The sequence below is a fragment of the Dreissena polymorpha genome, chromosome 8 (genome assembly GCF_020536995.1).
Source record: "Dreissena polymorpha isolate Duluth1 chromosome 8, UMN_Dpol_1.0, whole genome shotgun sequence".
In the NCBI taxonomy this organism is placed as follows: domain Eukaryota; kingdom Metazoa; phylum Mollusca; class Bivalvia; order Myida; family Dreissenidae; genus Dreissena; species Dreissena polymorpha.
The window spans coordinates 105,506,002-105,528,948 of NC_068362.1; the positions used below are offsets into that span (position 1 = coordinate 105,506,002).

At 36.3% G+C, this 22,947-nt stretch overlaps 1 protein-coding gene across 1 annotated transcript; it reads right to left on the reverse strand.

The window, feature by feature from the left end:
- Positions 1 to 1,731: 1,731 nt before the first annotated feature.
- On the reverse strand, positions 1,732 to 22,908 carry LOC127840791 (uncharacterized). The gene is made up of 3 exons (XM_052369200.1): positions 22,417 to 22,908; positions 11,045 to 12,018; positions 1,732 to 1,745 (listed from the first exon to the last, which is right to left on the reverse strand). Exons 1-3 carry the CDS (start codon positions 22,752 to 22,754, stop codon positions 1,732 to 1,734), a joined length of 1,326 nt encoding a protein of 441 aa, XP_052225160.1. The 5' UTR covers positions 22,755 to 22,908.
- Positions 22,909 to 22,947: the final 39 nt, after the last annotated feature.

Sequence of the window (22,947 nt, forward strand, 5' to 3'; positions counted from 1 at the left end):
GAAAGTCACAAGAAGATCTCCTGTGGACAATCTCAAACAGACAACACAAGAAAACACACAACACCATCAACACGTTCTCAAAAATCAGAGTGACTATCTTTCAACGCGTCTACGCCAATTAATATAGACAATTTAAGAGCAGAATTAGTAGAACACCCCGATCGCCTTTTTGTTAGTTACTTGTGCGACGGCCTGCAAAAAGGTTTCGATACTCTGATATGGCCTTATCCAAACGACCAAAAAGTGTGTAAAAATTTACAATCTGCCTTAAAACAACCTGATGAAGTGGACAAATTGTTGAGGCTAGAACTTGATAATGGGTTTTTACAAGGCCCGTTTGAGACTCCTCCTTTCGAACACTATAGGGTTTCACCTTTAGGTATAGCGGAGAGAAAATATTCCGGTAAAAAACGTTTAATTGTGGACTTGTCTTCGCCCCGTAATGATACGAATCATTCGAGCATTAACGATTTAATAGATAAAGATCTGTGCAGCCTTTCATACGTTAAAATAGACGATGCTATAGCCGCTATTAGAGAAACCGGAAAAGGCGCTATCCTTTGCAAAACAGACATATCAAATGCTTTTAAGTTACTACCTATTAAACCTGAACAGATGCCATACTTCATGGTGCGATGGAAAGACAAATTTTATGTGTTCACGCGCTTAGTATTCGGGAGTCGATCATCGCCAAAAATATTTGACAACCTATCGTTGGCAATTTGTTGGATCGCAAAGAACAATTACAAAATTGACTTGATTTTCCATCTGCTTGATGACTTTCTGACGGTGCAACATGCAGATTCCGATGGCGATAGAACGATGGCTCTACTGACACATATATTTAATAGACTTAAGGTACCAATATCTCCTTCTAAAACAGTAGGTCCCACCACCTGCTTGGAGTATCTAGGTGTCATTTTGGACTCGTTGAGTATGGAGGCTAGATTACCGCGCGATAAAGTAGAAAGAATTATAGAATTCATACAATTCATGTTAAATAAAAAATCGTGCACAAAAAGACAACTACTTCAGCTATTAGGTCACTTTCAGTTTGCATCACGAGTGATTATGCCGGGACGTAGTTTCGTGTCATATTTGATTAAACTGTCAACAACAGTTAAGGAACTACACCACTTTGTCCACTTGAACAAGAGCTGCAGAGAAGACCTTCTCATGTGGTTAAAATTTCTCGAGAACTGGAACGGTGTATCCATGTTCTATGACGAAAAAACAACATCAGCAGACGATTTACAATTGTACACGGATGCAAGCTCTACGCTTGGATTTGCAGCTTTCTTCCAGAATAGCTGGTTCTGTAGTTCTTGGCCTGTCAAAATTCCAAGTGATGCCTCAATGGCTTTCCGCGAACTCTATCCGATAGTTGCCGCAGCAGTGTTATGGGGTAAATACTGGAAATGCAAAAGGCTGCTCTTTCATTGTGACAATGAAGCGACTGTTAACATCCTCAATAAAGGAAGATCAAAATGTATGGACATTATGAAGTTAATGAGAAAGTTAACATGGGTAGCTGCCACCAATAACTTCACCTTCAGGTCCTTGCACATTCCCGGCAAGCGAAATATAATAGCCGATTCTCTTTCTCGCTTTCAGATGGCCCGCTTTCGAGCCGCGGCGCCACAAGCCAAACAGAACCCAGAGGAATGCCCGGGAATGTCGCAGGTGATGTGGGGTTGAAGTCGTTGGTGGAAAACATGTGGGAATCTTCAGTTAGTGGAAACACCCTGAAAGTGTACAGCACGGGAATGGACTGCTACAAACAATTTTTACGCAGCCAAGCTGTTGTGTATGTTGGTGGCAGTCCACCACCAGTGACAAATGATTTACTCATCAATTTTATTGCTTACTGTTATCATTTTTTAAAACTTAAGTATCAAACTATCAAGTTATATCTATGTGGCATTCGTTTCTTTTATATTAGACATGGAAAAGATTCACCTTTAGAGTCAAAATTAACCAACGCTAAGGTATACACATTCCTTAATTCAGTAAAAAGATTGCAAAATAAAGAAAAATGGGAAAGGCTCCCGATAGATATTGTTTTATTAAAAAAGATAGTTCAAAAATTGAAAGAAGGTTGTTTCGGATTGTATGAAGACATTTTAATGTCATGTTGTTGTAGTGTTGCATTTTTTGCCTTTTTAAGATGCGGAGAATTTACAGTGAATGAGAAAGCGCCAATCAATTACAGCACACTCAGATTAGAAGACATTAAGGTTAACGAAGAATTTATCATTTTACATCTAAACCAGTCAAAATCTGATCCTTTTAGAAAAGGTATAGAAATTTTTGTATATGCCACACACAACCAAGTCTGCCCTGTAGCAGCACTCAAAAAATATCTGAAGTACAGGGGACATTCTAACTCAGATGCCCTCTTCATCATGCAAAATGGATCACCATTGACCAGAACAAAATTCATAAGTAACTTAAAACATGTTCTCAGAAGTATTGGTATGGACGATTCTAAGTATAATGGTCATAGCATTAGAATTGGTGCGGCTACAACTTGCGCAAAATAGAGGATCGAAGATCATTTAATCAAAACACTCGGTCGTTGGTCATCAGATTGTTACACAACTTACATTCACACCGATAAAACTACTATTCAACACGCACAAAAGGCCATGTCAAATTTATATTAGGTAAATTAAAGCATAACATAGTTTGCTTGCGTACTTCACGTTTCGAAGTTGAATTTACCTTCTCGAATGTCATTGACACACTTGTAGAAACGCGTGTTGCATTAGCTGCATTTGCATTTTCTTGTAAATATGTACAGTGAACCAGCTTTGTTTCCCATATGTGTTAATTTCAAATACTGTACTCGTATATAGACTGATGTTTTCCCCTACACTATGTTTTTTATTATGATTATTACTCAATTGTTTGTTTCAAATGTTTTTGTAAGCCTACTTGATGCTGTTGAATTATATTTGTATATGTACTTTGTACCAAGCCTGCTATCGTAGGCCCATCACTCACCGCCTGCTATCGTAGGCCCATCACTCACCGCCTGCTATCGTAGGCCCACCACTCGCCGCCTGCTATCGTAGGCCCATCACTCACAGCCTGCTATCGTAGGCCCATCACTCATCGCCTGCTATCGTAGGCCCATCACTCACAGCCTGCTATCGTAGGCCCATCACTCACAGCCTGCTATCGTAGGCCCATCACTCATCGCCTGCTATCGTAGGCCCATCACTCACTGCCTGCTATCGTAGGCCCATCACTCACTGCCTGCTATCGTAGGCTCATCACTCACTGCCTGCTATCGTAGGCCCATCACTCACAGCCTGCTATCGTAGGCCCATCACTCATCGCCTGCTATCGTAGGCCCATCACTCACTGCCTGCTATCGTAGGCCCATCACTCATCGCCTGCTATCGTAGGTCCGCCACCGCCTGCTATCGTAGGCCCATCATTCACAGCCTGCTATCGTAGGCCCATCACTCACTGCCTGCTATCGTAGGCCCATCACTCATCGCCTGCTATCGTAGGCTCATCACTCACTGCCTGCTATTGTAGGCCCATCACTCACAGCCTGCTATCGTAGGCCCGTCACTCACCGCCTGCTATCGTAGGCCCATCACTCATCGCCTGCTATCGTAGGTCCGCCACCGCCTGCTATCGTAGGCCCATCATTCACAGCCTGCTATCGTAGGCCCATCACTCACCGCCTGCTATCGTAGGCCCATCACTCACCGCCTGCTATCGTAGGCTCATCACTCACTGCCTGCTATCGTAGGCCCATCACTCACCGCCTGCTATCGTAGGCTCATCACTCACCGCCTGCTATCGTAGGCCCATCACTCACCGCCTGCCATCCTAGGTAGCACTCACAATTGCTTTATCAGTCATTCTCTCATATGTACCAATAGTTGCAATGTTTGTGTTTATTTTGTTGAAAATATGTACAGTGATTCTTTTTCTTTAGTATACACAGTGCCGTACTCAAATATAGAGTACTGTTATTTACTTTGTTACTCACTTGTTCCTTAAAATGTTTTATGCAAGTCTACTTGCAATACATGTGTCTATGTATTTCGTACCAAGCCTGCTATCGTAGGCAATTTCACTCCCAGATTATTTTGCTGTTGTTGTTTTTGATGCACATCACTCAGCTACTTGGCCATGCCATGAATTAGCAAGTTTCAAAAGTTATTTAAAACTGATATGTTACGTACTATAGATTCACACAGTCTTATACATAGAAATTAACAAATTGTCTTCATGTTGTGCACAGCTGTATCATATAAAAATATTATTATTGTGTCTCGCTTAATATGTATTGCTCTTCAAGGATTCTTCTTTCTTGGCCACAAAACAATTTATTCTGTCAAATGCGCTTTCCATCATCCCTTGTTTCTTATGGGGATTGGGCTCATAAGCCAATACCAAGAAAGAAGATGGCATACTGGCTTGAATCATACCAGACTTATTTTTGCAATACTTGTATCATGTTTTTTCTAGTCTTTACCTAGTCATTGTTTAAGTCTGATGTTCTTAGCCAATTATGCCATAAAATAAAATCCTAAACCTTTTATGCCTTGTCTGATTTTAATTGAGTATAAATTGAAGTTTACGTAGTAAACGCAGTTTATGCAAAATTAGAAATCCCATTCTACTTTCGCTTTAGTATTTACATTCCGCACTTCCGGTATTTTCTTTATCACGTGACCAAATCAGCATCCCGATTCCGAAAAGTCGAACCCGTACCGCATCAGCAGCTAATTAACATTCATGCGCCTTCTGTTTACAAACAAGATAACTGATCGATTGACAACATTATCCACCATCCGTCCCCGCCTCGCACCTTGAAGAGCAATGCCTTCTGGTTAAGGACTCTGCCAGTATGCCTTGTTTGTGGGGGATTGGGCTCATAAGCCAATACCAAGAAAGAAGATGGCATACTGGCTTGAATCATACCAGACTTATTTTTGCAATACTTGTATCATGTTTTTTCTAGTCTTTACCTAGTCATTGTTTAAGTCTGATGTTCTTAGCCAGTTATGCCATAAAATAAAATCCTAAACCTTTTATGCCTTGTCTGATTTTAATTGAGTATAAACTAGGATATATGTGCTATCTTTGATTTTGATGCATGACTAAGATTACATTTTGAACCATTCTTAATGTAATGTACATGTATCATGAAATTTGTTTAAAGTTTTATAATTCCAAGCATATTCTAAAACAGCTTGTGGTACAATTGGCCCCATATAAAAATTATTCACAATATAAATTATGTATTTTTTAAACAAAAATACCATAAACATTTATTATCTTAATAAGTTAATTGTAATTATTACAATATAATAGTAATAAGTAAATTATCACAGTTATTGTTTAATGAGTAAACTTCACTCCAATCAATGTTTACATTTATCAGTGCAATATTATGTACCCATTCATAATAATAGAATTCATAATTATGAATAGCATTCACATAGATAAAATGGTTATATCAAATTTTAATGCTAGAATATTTTTATCTTGAAGTGCTTGCATGTGCATGCATATTTATTGTTGTTTAGATTGAAAATAGACTCAAAAATATGCTATTGGTATGGTACTGTATGTTGAAAAATAAATAAAGCTGAACATGAGGGATTAAACATTAAAAGTCAAGTTGTGTTTTCCTTTTTATTTTAATCATTTATTATTTATGGAAAAGTATGCAAGTGTATGAAAGAAACAAGAGATGTGTTCGTCAGAAACACAATGCTCCCTAGAGCACCGCTTTGAATTAAGAAAAAAAATTTTTACCTTTAACCTTGAAGGATGACCTTGACCTTGAAACTTCCACCACTCAAAAAGTGCAGCTTCATTAGAACGCCGCTTTGAAATATATTTTTTTAACTTTGACCTCGAAGGATGGCCTTGACCTTGAATTTCCACCACTCAAAATGTGCAGCTTCATGATGACGCTGTTCTGAATAAAAAAAATTGACATTTGACATTAAAGGATGACCTTGACCTTGAAGGATGACCTTGGCTTTGAACTTCCACCACTCAAAATGTGCAGCTTCATGATAACGCAGCTTTGAATTTTTGTTTGACCTTGAAGGATGACCTTGACCTTGAAGGATGACCTTGACCTTGAACTTCCACCATTCAAAATGTGCAGCTTCATGAGAATGCCCCGTTGAACTTTGTTTTGTTTTTTTGACCTTGAACTTCCACTTCTCAAAATGTGCAGCTTCATGAGATACACATGCATGCAAAATATCAATGCTATCTTCAATATTAAAAAAGTTATGACCGATGTTAAAGTTTTCAGACAGACAGACGCCATATATTTGACATTTGACCTTGAAGGATGACCTTAACCTTCACCTTTCACCACTCAAAATGTTCAGCTCCATGAGATACACATGCATGCCAAATATCAAGTTGCTATCTTCAATATTGAAAAAGTTATGACCAATGGAAAATTTTTCAGATGGACAGACGCCATAAATTTGACATTTGACCTTGAAGGATGACCTTGACCTTTCATCACTCAAAATGTGCAGCTCCGTGAGATACACATGCATGCCATATATCAAGTTGCTATCTTCAATAGTGAAAAAGTTTTAAATTTTTTACCTTTGACCTTGAAGGATGACCTTGACCTTTCATCACTCAAAATGTGCAGCTCCATGAGATACACATGCATGCCAAATATGAAGTTGCTATGTTCAATATTTCAAAAGTTATTGCAAAACTTAACTATCTTAAAGTTTGAAATTTTTTACCTTTGACCTTAAAGGATGACCTTGACCTTTCACCACTCAAAATGTGCAGCTCAATGAGATACACGTGCATGCCAAATATCAAGTTGCTTTGTTCAATATTTCAAAAGTTATTGCAAAACTTTACTATATTAAAGTTTTAAATTTTTGACATTTGACCTTGAAGGATGACCTTGACCTTTCACCACTCAAAATGTGCAGCTCCATGAGATACACATGAATGCCAAATACCAAGTTTCTATGTTCAATATTTCAAAAGTTATTGCAAAACTTTACTATGTAAAGTTTTTAATTTTTGACCTTTGACCTTGAAGGATGATTTTGACTTTTTACCACTCAAAATGTGCAGCTCAATGAGATACACGTGCATGCCAAATATCAAGTTGCTATGTTCAATATTTCAAAAGTTATTGCAAAACTTTACTTTATAAAAGTTTGAAATTTTTTACCTTTGACCTTGAAGGATTACCTTGACCTTTCACCACTCAAAATGTGCCGCTCCATGAGATACACATACATGCCAAATATCAAGTTGCTATGTTCAATATTTCAAAAGTTATTGCAAAACTTTACTGTAAGGTTAAAGTTTTGGGACAGAATGACAGACAGAAAGACAGACAGACAGGCCAAAAACAATATACCCCAGAGCATTCGATCCGGGGGCATAAAAAGTATTAATTAAGGACATTCAAATTTACACCCCACCATCCCTTTTTCTCGTATTGCTTTCTATTATTAAACTCATCCTCTACACTTGCGAAGAATACCTAAAAAATCCTGTTAAATGTAATCATGTTAAAATGTGTGTACTTTGATGCATTGCTGAACCTTCTGAATATCCTGAATAATGATATTGACATTGAACAAAACAAGGACATCCACTACTGTATCAGTAATGCAGGTCTTTTTCCAGAAATTTGCACAGGGGAAAATATGTGTGATTTACAGGGTACTGGGTTACTCCTTTGAATTTATGTAAGGTTAGGCACTTTACAATATGTTACTGTACTTAAGAAAGTGCAATAATTGAACAAATATATATTTAAACTAATCAGCCTTTAAAAACATGATGAACCTTTAATGTCTTTCATGATATTGAAGAATTACAGCAACACAAATTGGTGAGATAAAGTAATAAACTAAAGATTCAGGCACTTAAGTGCTTAAAGAGCCGGGGAAAAGGCATGAGTATTACAAGTATTGCAATTTATTATTTATTTAAAAGATCATGTCAAGGTTAATTTGATTCTGTGCAGTTTTGATTCTGTACTTTTTTGACAGATTGTCATAGTTCTCTTATATAATTTTGTATTTTTAAACATTATTCCTGAATGAAGTTGTAAGTGTATGATAAATGCTTCCAGTTGTCCCCTGTCAGGAAAAGCATGCGACAATGAAATGTACAGTGTTCGACACTAACGGGTGTCCGGTAGACCGAGACTCCTAGAAATGGGACTCGGACTCCTTGTTTTTGTGTCAAGGCAGTCCGTCGGACTCCTTAAAAATCATCTTTCAAATATAAAAATATTCATTGATTTACTTTTTTGTATCTCGAATTCGGAGTGTCAGAACTTCTGCACATTCCAAAACATATGTCACTCATCATTTTGCTAGAACACATCGACAAAAAAACATTCCGAATTATTTATTTTGTTTCCCTGTCGCAGTCCTTGCGTGTAGTCCCCGGTCTCTTATAACTATAAAAACCATCATAATACCCGAAATTGTTTACACAATGCACGTTTCATGGACCCAAGTAACTGAAGATAAAAAATGCGTGAATAACCACGTGTCGCTCGCTATCAATCGATTATTTCAGAGGTTTATTGCGGTTCGTTGACTTTGTTATACCGACCACACTTATCTATCCCGACGGTGTATCCCACCACGATAAAATCGTTGCCTGTTACTAAAGAGACTAATGATGGCAACCGGGTGTAGAATCCTCTTGGAAATTGTGCTTTTCATGCATAATACTTAAAAAACATTTTTCGACACGTAAAGCGCGGGAAAATTATGCTGCATGTACAACGCCATGTCATCTGCATGGAAAGCGAGGATGTATTGATTTTTGTATGTGTACACACCTTGTTATAAGCGCAGAGAACATTACGATCTTTAAATTTTTGTTAAAAGTTTCGCAGTTAATTTTTATAAAATTACATGGCGAATATGTTTTTATTTGACATTTCATCTAAATAAATTTCAAACCAAACACGCTGTATCTTTATCGTTACGGTCTTTATGATAACTAGAAATCTAATTATTGAAACAGTTATTGTTCTTTATACATATTACAGAAAATCCGGAAAAATGGAATTAGTGTTAGGCGTTTTGAAAACACGCTAAGACTGCCTATAGACCTTGATGTTTTGATAAAGGTGATTACAATGTGGGAATGCAACTCTGCCGATGTGGTCAGTAATGACCGGTAATACTTTGTTCTGAATTGCATTAGTGTTTAAATGAATAATTTCTAAAAAATATTATTGAGCAAAAATATATAAAGCAATGAAACATATAGGACTGTTACACCCGTAAGATGTGAATCATTATCTGTGACACTAACAAAACATAATTCTCCGATTATGGTTTTTAACCCTAATCCCAATATTAACAAGCAAGCATACATATACATGCATAATTAACACATGTATATTGTTTAAACCTTTCAAAAATAACTTAAATTGTATTGGAATGGGTATGAACACAGGGTTAAATAATGTTGCAATGATAGATAACATATGATAACAATTATTGAAAATCGATCTGAAACCAAACATGAAAGAGAATCATGGATTAACATGTGTAATAACCCGAACAATAGTGTATATACAAAGTATCTGATTGACTCTCTGAAGTCTGTTCAGACTCCAAAGGACTCCTTTCTCAAATGAGTTAGTGTCGAACACTGAATGTATATTGTTAAAACAAAAATAAAAAAACAACTGTACTGATGTTGGCCTGCAATTTATTTTAAGATGTGTATTTTACCATGGAATTAGTTTGAGTAAACATCTTCAGGGTCTATGTGTACCAAACTGGCATTGCATTGGTAAAACATTAACAGACTGTTTACTTTGGTCAATATTTATATTCAACATTTCTCATACACTCAAAATCTTGTCAAAGCAGCAAATAATTATTGATGCTTCTGTATAATTTTATATTATTTTCTAATACAGATATACAGCTTTGACTCATTGTTAATATTGCAATATGTTCATTTAGTTAAAAAATGTGCATGAAATAAAACTTAATAGCACGCGCCCAGTTGTAAACTTCAAATACTATCAGATAAAGCAAAGCCAATGGGCGCAGCCATTTTGAATATGCGACTTTGATCATGTGACTAAAAGTCACGTGTGGTAGAAAGTAGTCCGTGAGCCCACGACAGAGGTGAATGTAATACACCGTAGTGCAAGAGAGTGCTAGAAGGAGTGCTGTATTCGAAGAAGAACCCGGTCAATTAATTTTGTCAGTGGACATTCAAAATAAACAACACAACACTGAACTATGACCAATCACAACACTCTCACACAGTATTATCAAGAAGATATTTAAACCAAAAAATCAGTTGAAAAACATCATAATGTATTTATCGTAAAATCAAGAAAATAATGTACTAAGTTAACTGGTATGAAATTACTGTTAAAACAATTTTTCTTTCAGAAACTGATAGTCAAGTGTGACAGTGACAGAAGAATATCAATCAATATTTAAAATAAACCCACATTACTGAGGTGAATGAATCAATGAAATACTTGACAGGAACGTAATAAATGTTTGGAATCAATTGAATAATGCAACAGGCACAGTTTTAAAAGCAGAAAGCTTAATTATCAGTGGTGCTTAACTTTTACTGATAAAGAGCTTTTGGTTGCAAAGTTATATGGCAATACATTAAAATACTAATGAACACAAACTAGTATATAAGTATATCAATCAATGAAGAAATAACTGTATACGTAAATTGAAATGAACAGTAAATATTACGATTTCAGAGATCTGAGAAGCATATGATAACTTGTTTTCTTTTGGTTCGTTTACTTGTTACCCGATACGTACCTGAATGCGAGACAACTCTTGTTTGCCCTTAGTTTCGAAAAGACCGAATATTTGTTAGTAAGAAAAAATCGGTCCATTTAGTCGATAACAAAATTCCCCAATGTGCCATTTTATCGTTTTAAAAATATCAATTAGACAAGACTCTTTTTCTTAAAATGGCTAGAAAATCTCTGTACATATCACACATGTTATTAGGATGAATCCACCATGATTCTTACCTGTATCATCAGCTGATGAATCTTCATAGAGTCTGCAGTCCAGTTTGCCCCTCAATGTGAACTTGTACAGAGCAGTAGGAGAGCAGATATATAGGTCACCCTGGTTGTGGGCAATACCTCTACATTTTTGTTGTAACTTAAGCTTCCTGCCTTTGGCAAGCTGGCTCTGGCTTACTGTGATAAACTGGACCTCATACTTCGACATAGCCACTGCAACCTCAGTGGGTGTGATAAGACACATGTCATGTATGAATCCATCCCTTACATCCAAGTGGCTCACCACACGGTACTGCTGGTTCAGAAGCTTTACTCTCTTATTATAGTAGTCTGCAACCAGTACCTGTCCATTTGGGAGAGCACATACTGCTGTGATATGACATGTGCCTGATTCACTTGGCATTCTCACATTGTGCACAGACTTCCCATTCAAAGTGAAAACATGGTTTGGAAAGTTCTCTTTTATAAATATATTAGACTGTTGTATATTTTCCAGACATTTTTTACTGGCAATAAAAGAGAGTACAGGTTTACCCAGTACTTTCGGTATGGCCACATGGAGATGGAACAATTCATAGTGAAGTCTAATGCAGCTGTTTCTCACAACCTTGAGAGGAGCTTGTTTCTGGTTTAGATCTTCTTTCTTCTCCTTAATAGTGCTTTTCTCAAAATCTGCTAATAAATATTTGATTTCCTCACGCATTTCACTGATTGGGTATTGCATATGTTCATGTGTTGTATTAACTGTGCTGGTTTCACATTCGCGTAAATACGATACTATATTCACACGCAAACCATCCACAATAAGCCCCTCATGCTCTTTGTATGAAACCTTAAGAGACTTCATTCTGTCCTCCTGATACGTCTGACATTGTTTCATTTGTGAAAGAGTATTTTCCGTGCTGACAGACAGGTTCTTGAAGTTGGTTGACTTCCCTGTGGCAGCCTGAGGTAATGGAGTTACTTGTAAGCATATTCTGAAAAACAACCACACGGGAGACAGTAAGTGATTGAATAGTAATCAACTGACCAATAACCAACTGTTTACCCTTAAACGATATTAATTATAATTCAAATTTAAAGGGGCATTTTAACCAAAAAAATATTTAGGCACATACAATAACAATGCATGTACATCAATTCACATGTTACTTTTCTAGAGGCAATACTATATTGATTATTATTAAAATAAAATATATAAATAAATATGTATCTATCTACTGTGTGTTTGGGAAATAATGCAAACCGCATTGAACAACAAATTGTGCATTTATTCATTATAATGATATTACCACTCTTTATAAGTAATGTCATTACTAGAATGCATGTGTATAACATAAAGTTATGTATATTTAACTCATCATTATTATACTGATTAAAGAGCCACAGGACAAAGTGTGTTTTTATTAACACATGCATTCCGTGTTTTCAGTGTTTCAAATTGAAATAATTCTTATGAAATGGCAATCTAAGTATAAAATAAAATATGTTTTAATGCATAAGCCTTTAATATGACTTTTTTACTATAATATTTTCCTTTTTTTAAGGTTATAAATTATGAGAACTTAATTTCTCTTTACTAATTGCTTTCTTGCATAAATTGGCATTAGCTTCATTAATAAATTGATAAATAATGATGTGATAATTCATACTTATTGTTAAATACTGTAAAAAATAACAATGGACTAGCACATGTATACACTGCAACTCCAATATATCACGGTCCGTTATATCGCGCTGTCCAATATATCGCGAATCGGCTATGGCTCCCAAAAATCTGACGAGCATAATCCTTAAATAAAATGTTTTTATCTGAGAATATGATGCATTAAAATCCGTTTCAAGCAAGTATTTTTCCCTTTTTTTCACCAACTTTAATCCAACAGTCATAATCCAGTTTTGACCAGATTGTTTGCTTACATTGTACATCACATTAACACCTGTGTACTGCGATAAACAAAAGACCCATTGTCAAACATGACAGGTCATTTCGGGTGTTACAATTCTCTATTGAATTTGCTTTGAACTGCCGAAACGCACCAGTGCACACATGAAGGTGTACACAATTATAACAGTAAATGTCTCAAGTCAACACTGACCTATCTCACCAATCTGTGTGCGTTAGATACAGTATACAATATAGATCAGTTAGTCACAATGCTCTACTATTAAACCCCATGCTGTGCATGCTTTTCATGAGAAATGAATGACGTAATTTTGTACATGGGTCTAATTTGTGCATGCTTTCTTGAACAATAAAACTCGGCAATGTTTTTCGGATTAAAAATTTAATTATACGCATTTGAAAATACTCGCATGGAATAATGTTTTGTGTTATACCAATTAATGACATATGGATATAACACAAACTTGAATAAGGTTGGTAAATAGCGTGTTTTGAGATTGCATAATGATGCTAATGTATACATATACATGCATACATAAACTTACAATTTATATCACGCGCCGGATATATCACGTTCGCGATCTTTGGACCCCTTCAACCGCGATATATTGGAGTTGCAGTGTACACACATACACTCAACCATTTTGACACAAATAACAAGTATATTAACAAATATTGAAACTCCATAATTTTTAATCAAGAGATAAATTCTTGTTACCGTCTAATGTAAAGCAATGGACGAATTTCAAGTGATTTTTCAAAAGTATAATTTGCCCCCTTGGTGCAAAAAGGTATCATATAAAATTGAAATGAGAGGGCACATAGCAATTTTTGCACCAACATGGCGAATTGATCTTGAATTTAAACATAATATCATTTATGAAACAACTTCTTTGAATATAACAGTTTCAAAATGTTTAGCTCCCATCATAATTGGTTGCATAATAGCCCACACTTGACTTTCTTCTGAGTATAAAAAATGTAGGCCTCATGTCATATTAGAATTAAAGATCAACATTATAAACATGAATAAAGAGGGCCATCATGGCCCTTAAGGGATAATCTGAGTTCCTGGACATGAATTGTGGAAGACTTCAACTGGTGGTCTATTGTTTGACCCCACTAGAGTGTTAAGAATTTAGATAAAGATTTGACTTGGTGACATTGTTTCTAAAGGCATGTTATTCACTTTCATACTCATACCAAGTTTCAATGAAATCAGCCAAAGCACTTCCAAGATATGGCTCCGGACACACAAATTTATTTATTTTTCAAGATACAAAGGGCCATAACTCCATTATTAACAGACGGTGCACAATGCCATTTGGCGTGTATCATCCTCTTATCAATATATATACTCATACCAAGTTTCAATGAAATCCGCCAAAGCACTTCCAAGATATGGGTTCAGACACAAAAGTGCCGGACGGACGGACAACGCCAAAACAATATCCCTCTGCCTATGGCGAGGGATAAACAAGAGGGCCATGATGGCCCTGTATCGCTCCACTGTTTTTTTATGCGAAAAAACGCGCAATGCGCATGGGTTGAAATGTACTCAAGCATGTGACTTTCTCTGTCTATCCCTCGTCCCATTGGGCTCTTAATGTTGGAAGGGTGAGCATTTTTATCTATGGAAAAAGTTACTACCGTGTTGACTAAACAGACTAAAAAGCCCGGAAATTGTTCCTTTGAAGCACAGTCCCATTGCTTATAACGTAGGTACATTTATCTCTCCAAAAGATATTGTCGTTCTTTCTATTTAACATATTTTTAGATGCTGAAGATCAAATATACGCATTTGATTTCAACAAGACCCGTAGGAATCCAAATGCCTTAACCCTTTACCAAACGACACATTTTGGACTTTCCCAATTTGAAAAAGGTTGCAGATGACAATTAAATTGTAATGGAATATTAAGGAAATAAACAGGTAGGGTAGAAATAATTGTGATAAAAGGAGAAATTGCTCATCTTGAGCAATTTCTCATTTTATCATAATTTTTTATAAAGTCGTCAGCTATAAACCCGTAAAATCCTGTTGGTGTTTGGTAAAGGGTTAATAATATCTGGTTCCTTCTTAGAGCCTTTCACACATTTATGACAAATACAATAGTAGCATCTTTCTTTGTAAAGAATCATCTCAAACAAGGGCTGTTTGTAAAACATGCATGCCCCCCATATGGGCTGTCAGTTGTAGGGGCAGCCATTGAGTGAATACATTTTTTGGCACTGTGACCTTGACCTTTGACCTAGTGACCTGAAAATCAATAGGGTCCATCTGAGAGTCATGATTAATGTACCTATGAAGTTTCATGATCCTAGGCGTAAGCTTTCTTTAGTTATCATCCGGAAACCATTTTTTTGTGTGAAGTCACCGTGACCTTGACCTTTGACCTAGTGACCTGAAAGTCAATAGGGGTCATCTGCGAGTCATGATAAATGTACCTATGAAGTTTCATGATCCTAGGCGTAAGTGTTCTTGAGTTATAATCCGGAAACCATTTTTCTAAGTTGAGTCACCATGACCTTTGACCTAGTGACCTGAAAATCAATAGGGGTAATCTGCGAGTCATGATCCATGTACCTATGAAGTTTCATAATCCTAGGAATAAGCGTTCTTGAGTTATCATCCAGAAAACATTTTACTATTTCGGGTCACAGTGACCTTGACCTTTCACCTGAGAACCAATAGGGGTCATCTGCGAATCATGATCAATGCAACTATGAAGTTTCATGATCCTAGGCATAAAACGTTCTTGAGTTATCATCCGGAAACCATTCTACTATTTCCGGTCACCGTGACCTTGACCTTTGACCTAGTGACCTGAAAATCAATAGGGTTCATCTGCGAGTCATGATCAATGTACCTATCAAGTTTCATGATCATAGGCATAAGCGTTCTTGAGTTATCATCCGGAAAACATTTTACTATTTCGGGTCACCGTGACCTTGACCTTTGACCTAGTGACTTCAAAATCAGCAGGGATCATCTGCGAGTCATGATCAATGTACCTTTGAAGTGTCATGATCCTAGGCCTTAGCGTTCTTGAGTTATCATCCAGAAACCATCTGGTGGACGGACATACGGATGACGGACGGACCGACATGTGCAAAACAATAAACACACTCTTCTTCGAAGAGGGGCATACATTTAATTAACAACCCACACATCCCTTAGACCAACAGGCCTGAGAATATTATGATAATCTAAAGATTATTTCTTATATTTATAAATGTATTTAATTAAGTAATACATATGACTTCTAAGATCAATTCATAACTTATATTAAGAAAATTATAAAATGATCAGAAATTTATATAGATCGTTGAGCAATTGACAATCATATCTCCACAATTCATGAGTAACAATTCACAAATGGAACAATGAATCATTAGTTATTAAAAAGCAGCCTATAGACAGTTAAGAACATTGCACTTCATTAATTCCAACACCTTCTCTTGGATACAAAGTTTGAGTTTACAATGCAGAATCATATATTGACTTTTATGGAAATAATTATGTTCATGGAAGTTGTGTTTTAAAATCAATAAGATATTATTAAACTGGTTTAAACACTACAAAAAAGACATTAAATAAACATGTCATTCGAATTTTTTTTATCCGGATTTATGGTCACTTTCGACATATTTAAATTAATCCTGACTTTTTTCAGTTTATAAGAAAAACATTCAGAACACAATTTCTTACTTCAATTCCTTTGTAAGCAGTCACCATCTGATCTAAAATGGCACTAAATGACAGGGTTTTATCTCATGTTTACAAGATGTTGTTGTTGTTGTTGGTCACAGCCACACGGCCGCAGTAATCTCCCCTGGTAAACGTCATATGTTCAGTTTTGTGACCTCCCGGGACAGGGTCAAATTTGAGCCCTGGGGAATAATTTGAACAAATTTGGTAGAGAACTATTAGATATCACAACATACCAAATTTAGTAGCCCTAGGCTCTATAATTAAGAACAAGAAGATGTTTGAAGTTTGCACAAAATAGGCCTTATTTAAGCATATGTTCATGTTTGTGACCCCTGGGGCAAAGTCAAATTTGTTCCCAGGGGCATATTTTGAAAAAACTAAGTAGAGAACTATTAGTTGTCACTACCTACCAAATTTGATAGAAATAGGCCCAATGGTTATGGACAAGAAGATTTTTATAGTTTGCACAAAATGGGCCCAATATAAGCATATGTTCAATTTTGTGACCCCTGGGGAACGGTCAAATTTGACCCCTGGGGCTTAATTTGAACAAACTTGGTAGAGGACTATAAGATGTCATTACATACCAAATTTGGTAGCCCTATGCCATACGGTTATGGACAAGAAGATTTTTAAAGTTTGCACAAAATAGGACTTATATAAGCAAATTTTCGATTTTTTGACCCCCCAGGGCGGGGTCAAATTTGACCCCAGGGGCATAATTTGAACAAACTTGGTAAAGGACTATAAAATGTCACTACATACCAAGTTTGGTAGCTATAGGCAAAATGGTTCTTGACAAGAAGATTTATAAAGTTTGCACAAAATAGGCCTTATATAAGCAAATTTTCAATTTTTTGACCCCCAGGGGCAAAGTCAAATTTGACCCCAGGGGCATCATTTGAACAAATTTGAAAGAGGTTCACCACAGGAACATTCCTGAGAAATTTCATCAGAATTGGACCAGTAGTTTAGGAGAAGAAGATGTTTTAATAAAAAGTTAACGCACGCACGCACGCAAGGACGCACGCACACACGACGGACACAGGACCATGACATAAGCCCCGCTGGCCTTTGGCCAGTGGAGCTAAAAACAAGAGCACCGCCTTGCGGGTGCAGACCGCTCATCTTTTTTCTTTTTAAAGGTGAAGGGACTCTCAATTTCAATCACAAAGGAGGGAGGGGTGGAGTGAAGAGGGGTGTATAGTGTGGGGGTGTGGACATTTATTACATTATCTTCCAAAAATGCGAAAAAATGCAAAAAAAAAATTAAAAAAAAATTGTGGGGGTGGGTGGTGGGGAGGTGGGGGGGGAGGGGATTCTTGGGTGCGATGGTTGGACGGTATTTCAAAAATAAAATAATCAAAATAAATATTTAAAGTTTTTTAACCGTTTCAAAAAAAATAATTGGAGGGGGGATGGGGGGGTATAGTGTAAGGGTGTGGTGGTCATTTGTGAGATGAAAAAAATTGGGGGGGGGGGGATTCGGGGGGGCACGGGGGATGGTTTGGGTGGAGTCTATTGTGGTATGTCAGGTAAGAGTAGTTTTGTCAAAGTTTCAATCAAATCTAATCATAAATAAAGAAGTTATGGCAATTTTAGCAAAATTTAATAATTTGACCTTGAGAGTCAAGGTCATTCAAAGGTCAAGGTAAAATTCAACTTGCCAGGTACAGTAACCTCATGATAGCATGAAAGTATTTGAAGTTTGAAAGCAATAGCCTTGATACTTTAGAAGTAAAGTGGATCGAAACACAAAATTTAACCATATATTCAAAGTTACTAAGTCAAAAAAGGGCCATAATTCTGTAAAAATGACAACCAGAGTTATGCAACTTGTCCTTTACTGTACCCTTATGATAGTTTGCGAGTGTTCCAAGTATGAAAGCAATATCTATGATACTTTAGGGGTAAAGTGGACCAAAACACAAAACTTAACCAGATTTTAAATTTTCTAAGTATAAAGGGCCCATAATTCCGTCCAAATGCCAGTCAGAGTTACATAACTTTGCCTGCACAGTCCCCTTATGATAGTTAATAAGTGTTGCAAGTATGAAAGCAATAGCTTTGATACAATGATACTGTAGGAATAAAGTGGACCTACACATAAAACTTAACCAAATTTTCAATTTTCTAAGTATAAAAAGGGCACATAATTCTGTCAAAATGCCAGTCAGAGTTACATAACTTTGCCTGCACAGTCCCCTTATGATAGTTAGTAAGTGTTGCAAGTATGAAAGCAATAGCTTTGATACTTAAGGAATAAAATGGACCTAAACATAAAACTTAACCAAAATGTTCAATTTTCTAAGTATAAAAAGGGCACATAATTCTGTCAAAATGCACGCCAGAGTTATCTTACTTTGCCTGCCCAGTCCCCTCATGATAGTGAGTAAGTGTACAATGTTTGAGTGCAATAGCATTGATACTTTCTGAGAAAAGTGGACCTAAACGCAAAACTTAACTGGACGCCGACGCTAACGCCGACGCCAAGGTGATGACAATTAAAATTAATAGCTCATAATTTTTTTTTCAAAAAATAGATGAGCTAAAAATGTGCATTTAATATTATTTACAAAGATTTCAACAAACCTTTACTTCAATTTTACCTAGTGATCTAGTTTTATATCCAACATGACCAGTTTTGAACTCCACTGATGTCATTTGAACAAAATTTAATGTTATTACCAAGTTTCATAAAGATGGACCATACAAGTGAGTAATGTACTTCGTACAAATGAATGATTTGTTTTTTACCAAAAACATGCATAATTATTGGCTGTTTGTATATACTTGTATTAAATATTTGTATAATTTTATGTCGCTTGATATGGTTTAAAATAAAAAAAGTATGTTTGCTCTGATAGACCATGAATATGTTTAAGTGATTACATATTTATATTGTATTGGTCTGTAAAATATGGTTGCTCAGGGCTGAATGTCTGATACTCTTCTTGAGCTTTCAGGAAGAATGCAATCTGGCTAAGATTTTAATTGGATAATGTTACTAAGTTTCATTAGACAATAAATGTGGTCTTTAAGTGTTCACATGCTTTTTTTATTTTATCTAACAAACTATTTGTTTAAACCATACACAACCAAGTTTAAAATGCATCGGGTATATCATTCTGACAAAAAGTTTCATAAAAAAAAAACTGGGCAATTTTTTGGTCCTCTAGAGTGTTCACAAGATTGTTCTTTCATGTAACCTAGTTTTTACCTCACATGGCCAGACTTGAAACGTGGCTGACATATCATTAGGACAAAATGTTTTGAATGAATTTTATGAAGATTTTCCACTAAATTCCGTCCTTGGGTGTTCAAAAGGCAAATGTTGATAATGGACAAAGGATGACAAAGGACGACACAATTTTATCAAAATAGTTCACCATGGGAATGTTGTGCTCAGGTGAGCTTTTAATGTGATGTGTAGAGCATTTGCAAGGTATCACCATCAGCATGTAAGAAACATGTCCCTCTGTCCGGCATGTATTTAAAAAGCTGGAACTAGTTTTTAACTTAGTGGCTATATGAATAGAAAAAACTCTGAAAAAGTTTAATGAAGATCGGACAAACCAGACATTCCCAAAAGTATTTTAAGGTCACAGGATATGGGTCAAAGACATATATTTCCCGGTCTGGAAATTACATGAAAACTCAGATTTAAACTACAAATGTAAACAAACCGGCCACAAAATTATAATCAAAGCGCTGAAGGCACTGAAGTTGTTCTCTGTTGTCGTCCTTGATTAGCTTGTGTGCATTGCACAGGCTAATCAGTGTGCACATGCTAATCAGTGTGCACAGGCTAATCAGTGTACACAGACTAATCAGTGTGCACATGCTAATCAGTGTGCACATGCTAATCAGTGTGCACAGGCTAATCAGTGTGCACATGCTAATCAGTGTGCACAGGCTAATCAGTGTGCACAGGCTAATCAGTGTACACAGGCTAATCAGTGTGTACAGGCTAATCAGTGCACACAGGCTAATCAGTGTACACAGGCTAATCTTATTTGACATGCATTTAACCCTGTTTTCTATGCAAGCAGCCAATATGTAAAATCAGATTTAAATGATAAACACTAGACAGGCCAATGTTGTCTTACGACCTGGTAAATACATTCACTGAGTAGTAGAGCAGACGCTCCTATTGCTTCGTCGTCTGCAGTGCAGACGGGCAGCGGTAATCGTTCCTAGCATAGAGAGTTACGGTTCTTATCATAGCTAAGGCTTCTAAGCACAAACAGATTTGCAAAACAAGGTCTGTAAATGACTCGACCAATCTAACGCGACCAACTAAAAATCGATGAAAAGGCACTATTGACGTATATTTAATGTACACAAACTGTTAATACAAAGTTCCATGAATATTGGGCAAGACATGTGGCGCCTCTATAGTGTTCATATGCAAATTGTTGATAACAGACAACAAACAACCATCATAAAGAAACAAAACTGAGAAAAGGTCACGATGAGAAGGTTAAAAATGCAGGCTAAAACAAGCAAACATCAAGTGTGAACTATCCTCCATAAATAGAGTAAAGGAACATATGCATGAGACATTATACAGGCAAGTTGATTAAAGCCTTAAGGTATTGCTATACTATATACTACATTTGTTGCTGAAATGTTGCCAATGTCTTGTAATCCATATGCTTGAACTTTAAAATGTTATTTCAAACAAACACAAATTAACAAATTAAAGCTCAAGAAAAAATTGCACACAAGAAATGATTTTGAAAACCTTATATAACTTACTAATAGAATAATCCAAACAAATTAACATGGATGATGGTAATTGCACAGAGGCGTCAAAGCTGGGGCGGCTGGGGCAGCGACCGCCGCCCCAATAGTTTCCGCAAAAATGAAAATTCATCAAAGACATTTTTTAAAAATCATATCAATACACATATATTTGAAAATATCTTTTCCACAAAACAAGGTAATCATGCTTTCGCGGTTATAACACGTGTATTGTTGATTGTCATCACCCGCCCGCGGAAATGTACGTGTCAATTATGTTGTTACCGGGGGTAATTAATAGGTCTCTTTTATAACAATAATCCCTTAATTATTGAGTAATTAAACCTGGGAATCTTAAATTGTTGGTATGATATAAGCCTTTGCTTCTTTCCATTAATATAAAGGAAAGTATGACATGAAACAAATGTGCCGATATTCAATAGTCCTTAATTATCACAAAATTAAAGATACCTCAAGATACATGAATTAATTGTAATAACTCAAAGTAATTCTTTAATTTTTTAAACTTATTTAATGTTTTTTACCACTTTTTGTGTCATTTCAATATGTGTATTCCAAACCAACAAACAAATTTCTAATTTCTAAAACGGAATTTCGGCACAAAAAAATCCTGAAGAACAGTCTTTCAACCCACATGATACCTATTGTTGTGTTGCCTGCTACAAAGTACAAACTGCGACATATAGTGATCACTTCTCCATCGTGTGTCTGTCTGTCACAAATTTTGTCACTGAGAAAATGCCTGCAATAGATGTGTATAAGGTCAGGTATCAGGCATAGCAACGCACCAAAATGCGCCATTTGATGCTAAAATTTGAAAAAAATTCCGGGGTACGCCAGACCCCCACCAACGGGAGGGGGATACCCTCGCCCATACCCACCCCATCCGCCGCCCCAAATTGTTAATGTGCTTCCGACGCCCCTGTTGCATACAGGTAATACAATGCAATAATTTATACTGATATAAAATAAGTAATAATAAGCTACCTGTGATTAAGCTCAAAACATTTAGAGCAGCACAGCTGACTGTGGTCTGTGCAGTACATTGTTATTTGTTCACTCTTGTGTATGACGCATGTTAAAAGAGAAGTCTCCATCTTCTTAGAAAGTGGCCACTTCATTATTTTATCCTTTCCATAAGGAGATTTTTTGAAAAACAACCAACCATGCTGTCTGTGGGAGTTTATACATCTTCTGCAGAAGTATTTAAGACATGTTTCACAGTAAAAATCTGCATCTATTTCTACAGATCGTTCTTTCTCGCAGATTGTACAACAATAATATTTAACAAAATCATAATTTCTTGAAATTCCAGATGTCGCCATTTTGATAATTCACTTTCAACAAACAAGATTTTACAAACTAAAATCAATTGACATATTTATGTCCAAGCGTGTGTACACTAAATATCCCAGAAAACACACACACACAATGTTATTTAACACAGACAAGTTTTAATAAATTTCGAACTGAACAGCAACCAAGTTAACCGTCAAATGGCGATTGTATTATAGGAGT

Coding starts and splice junctions, on each gene's coding strand:
- LOC127840791 (XM_052369200.1), bottom strand. CDS start 22,754: ATGGCGACATCTGGAATTTCAAGAAATTATGATTTTGTTAAATATTAT. Junction 12,019..22,416: donor TGTTTTGAGCTTAATCACAG/GTAGCTTATTAT, acceptor GTTGTTTTTCAG/AATATGCTTACAAGTAACTC.